This window comes from Lactuca sativa, chromosome 5 (assembly GCF_002870075.4).
Source record: "Lactuca sativa cultivar Salinas chromosome 5, Lsat_Salinas_v11, whole genome shotgun sequence".
NCBI lineage: Eukaryota > Viridiplantae > Streptophyta > Magnoliopsida > Asterales > Asteraceae > Lactuca > Lactuca sativa.
This window is the reverse complement of record NC_056627.2, coordinates 131,896,201-131,899,797: the sequence shown is the minus strand read 5'-3', so window position 1 is coordinate 131,899,797 and position 3,597 is coordinate 131,896,201. Positions and strand designations below refer to the sequence as shown.

The window sequence follows — 3,597 nt, the reverse complement described above, 5'->3', positions numbered from 1 at the left end:
TATAAATAACTGTTGTAAGGTCTATTTTATACTGTTTATGCTTTTGGTCTGTATCCCAACATGACATCCCAAGATTTTGTTACTTAATGAAAATACATTTCTTTAAAGAAATGCTTTGATAAATTCTTATCACATTTTGTTTTGGCAACGAATTCCGCAACAGTTTTCTTTAAACGATTACTCTGATTTCAAAACAAAGCATAAACAAATCGGTCTTTTCTGGCCGTGAAAATGGGGATGTCACAGTTGGTATCAGAGCATTAGTTTAAGCGAACTAGGAATTTGTAGTCTTTCTAGACTTAAACTTAGAATGCTAAGTGAATATTGTGATATGAATGTAGGCCATATTTTAGACACGAGCACTAGTATATTTTAGGAAAGATGCCTAAAATGTTGTTATGTGCTAAATGCTACATGTTTGCCATATATGATATTGTTTGTTCGGATCTATGGTCTGTTGTCGACAGGATCGGGAAACCTTATGTGTTTAGGATTCTAAGCGTACGACTACGATATTAGAACTAGCATGTAAACGTTTCAGAGTGATAATGATGATTTGGACGTCTATCGAAATAGAGATCTACTTTCACCTAATTTGGTGTATAGATCGAAATGGAAAGCACACAAAATGGATTGGGAAACGATAACCCGCAGCTTGATCCGCACGTGATTGAGAGTGTATCAGAAATAACAGCTGCACCTGAGCCAATCACGATGGCAGGAGTTCAAGCAATGGTACAGACGATGTTGGATCAACAGATGGAAGAGACAAAACGTTTACTTCAACAAAGTAAGGTCGAACTTACTGTGCCAGTACGCCAGATACCTACTCTTGAGATAACTATCGGGGTTGCTAAGGCAGTTGAAGAAGTGATCAACGGTGGTATCGCCAACAAGGTTGAAGTTGGCAAGAAGAGGAAATTTGAGGGGTCTTCAAGGTCTGACAAGAGCAACATGTTCTCGAAGTCTAGAAAAAGAGGAGGTAAAGAAAAATGGTGTGGGAAATGCAAAAAGAAAAACTCTAGAAAAAGTGGCGAGGAGGTAACATGTTTTAAGTGTGGAAAGCATGGTCATTACGCCGACGAATGTCCATTCAACGAAAGGGTATGTTATGAATGTAATGAGGAAGGGCACTTCAAGCAGGATTGCCCAAAGAGGGAAGAACATACAAAGCCAAATGTGCCACTGAAGCATTATGAGAGATGTGACGAAGAGGTGACTTGTTACAAATGTGGAAAGACAGGGCATTACGCCAACAAGTGTGTTTCCAAAAAGAGGGTGTGCTATAAATGCCGAGAAGAAAGGCATTTATCTAAGGACTTCCCGAAGAAGAAAGAAGGAGCAAGACTAAATGCACTGTCACAGCCAAAGGCATGAGCATTTTAAACGATCCTTGACGAAGCAGACAATAACGCGAGGAATCAGGAATAAGGATTTCATATCCAAAGATCAAATTATGAAGTAACAATGTGAATAGTAACTTATGGTGTAGCCTATTAGAGGCATAATATAGGGTGAACTTGAAATTTTGTGTAATAGTTTCAAGAATTAATATAAATCCTGGTTTTGTCACCTGATGTATTTAATGATACCTATCGGAAGATATCGAAGGCGGTATCTTGCCTTTAGTTTATGTCTGATAAAATAACAGTACGTTTAAAGGAGTACGATACGTATGAAGTACACCTTCGATTGGCAGGATGATGGAACGATTGGTGTAATTCTTGAAGTTGTCCCATCATCTGGAATTTCCATCACCAACCGAGTTGAAGTAGAATTGATGAGTGAAGATGCACATGGAAAAAGTCCTAGTAGAGTCTAGGAAAATTTGTATGATTAATTGGACACATTCGTATGTGTTAAATTGTTTTGTGATTTTAGGACTTGGGGACTGCGAGGCAATACTTGGGAAGAGTATGAGTAGGTGTGAATAGTAGTAGAGGTCTATACTACTGGAAGCACATGACTCATGCTTGGATCATGGAAAGTCACAAGGTTACCAAGAAGCTAGTGATTGATTCTATTTTTATTCATGTATGTCGTTACCATTGTTTTGGTAATGACTAAGAAGATGATTGATATTCTGAACCTAGTGGTCATATCAAATTGAGTCCGACTATGATGAGTTTGTTACGTAGTTCGGAGAACCAAATTTGATGTAGCATCTGACTCAAGCAGGAAGATTGAAATCAAAGCGATCAATGGTATCGCGCTCGTTGTTAAAGAAGTTACTAGCTAGAAATGCTACATGCTAAAATGTGATTATATCACATTAGAATATGAAGGAAGGTATATTCCATTTTGGAATTTGACTCTAAGAGACTTGAGTCTAAGCGTTGCATCATCCGATGAAAGGTCATTAGAACATGACCCATCGATCTGTTACAATAGATAAAGGAAAGTACTTATCCTAAGAAGAAGAATGAGTCCTCAATAAGGATTTATTTTGTAACTCATAGGTTACGATTGAAAGTCCAACATAGTACGAAGGGCAGGTGCTAAGCCTCTTACCGCCCTAACTCAGAAAGGTGTAACCTTTAGTTGGAGAGAGAAGCAAGACACTACGTTTCAAACATTGAAGCATGCCATATGCAACACACCTATCTTGTCTCTTCCAGAAAGGACAGAGGACTTCGTAGTCTACTGCGAGGCATCCAATCAAGGGCTAGGCTGTGTGCTCATGAAGAGAGGATGAGTTATTGCTTATGCCTTGAGACAGCTGAAGGCACACTAAGTCAATTATATAACTCATGATCTGGAGTTGGGAGTGTTGGGTTTTGAGCATTCTAACACTCCTAAGTGTACATGCAACCCTAAATACCTTGGATCTATGTTTTCTCTATTATACATACAAATAAGAACTTCCAAGGTATTATCCTAATCTAGCATACAAACACAATGACTATAGCAAGATAGAATACATACCTCTTTGGAGAAGAAAGTCTTCATGAAGCTAGAGTGCCTAGTGCCCCAAGTGTGACACCTCAAATGGAATCACAATCATCAAAACACTTGGAATGACTTGAGAGAATTCTACACTCATCAAAATCGGCTAGCCCTTTCTTCACTATCTCTAGTGGCCGATTTTTCCTCAATAATAAGATGCTTATATAGTTACACAATTAGGGTAAACTCTTAATTGTCATGGCTTTCCATTTCCTTGGATCCATGGGTACAAATACACCATGGAGCATCCATGGACCATCCTATGGGTTTTAGCCCAACTTGATTATCCATGGAGCATTAGCCCACTATACAAGTATGGATGATTTACACAATCAACCCATATATTTAATTAGTCTTCTTTTGATCACTTAATTAATCCTAGATTAATTCTTGATCAATACTAATTAAATAATCTTATTATTCTTATTATTAATATACTAGAACTTATAATATATTAATAACCATAAGTGTCTTATTTCTCTCATTCAAGTGCATGATGGTATGCAACCCAAATGGACCATGCCGGGTCGGGTCAAGTCTTACCAAATATAGTTATGGACTTAGACATTAATCCAACAGTCTCCCACTTGGATAAGTCTAAAACTATTATTGCGTATGACTTCAGGAACCAACCGGCAATTGTAGCTCTCA

At 37.9% G+C, this 3,597-nt stretch overlaps 1 protein-coding gene across 1 annotated transcript; it reads left to right on the top strand.

The window, feature by feature from the left end:
- The first annotated feature begins 612 nt into the window (after positions 1-612).
- Positions 613-1,377, top strand: LOC128134215 (uncharacterized). Its single transcript, XM_052771692.1, has 2 exons — positions 613-897; positions 1,015-1,377. Exons 1-2 carry the CDS (start codon positions 613-615, stop codon positions 1,375-1,377), a joined length of 648 nt encoding a protein of 215 aa, XP_052627652.1.
- Positions 1,378-3,597: the final 2,220 nt, after the last annotated feature.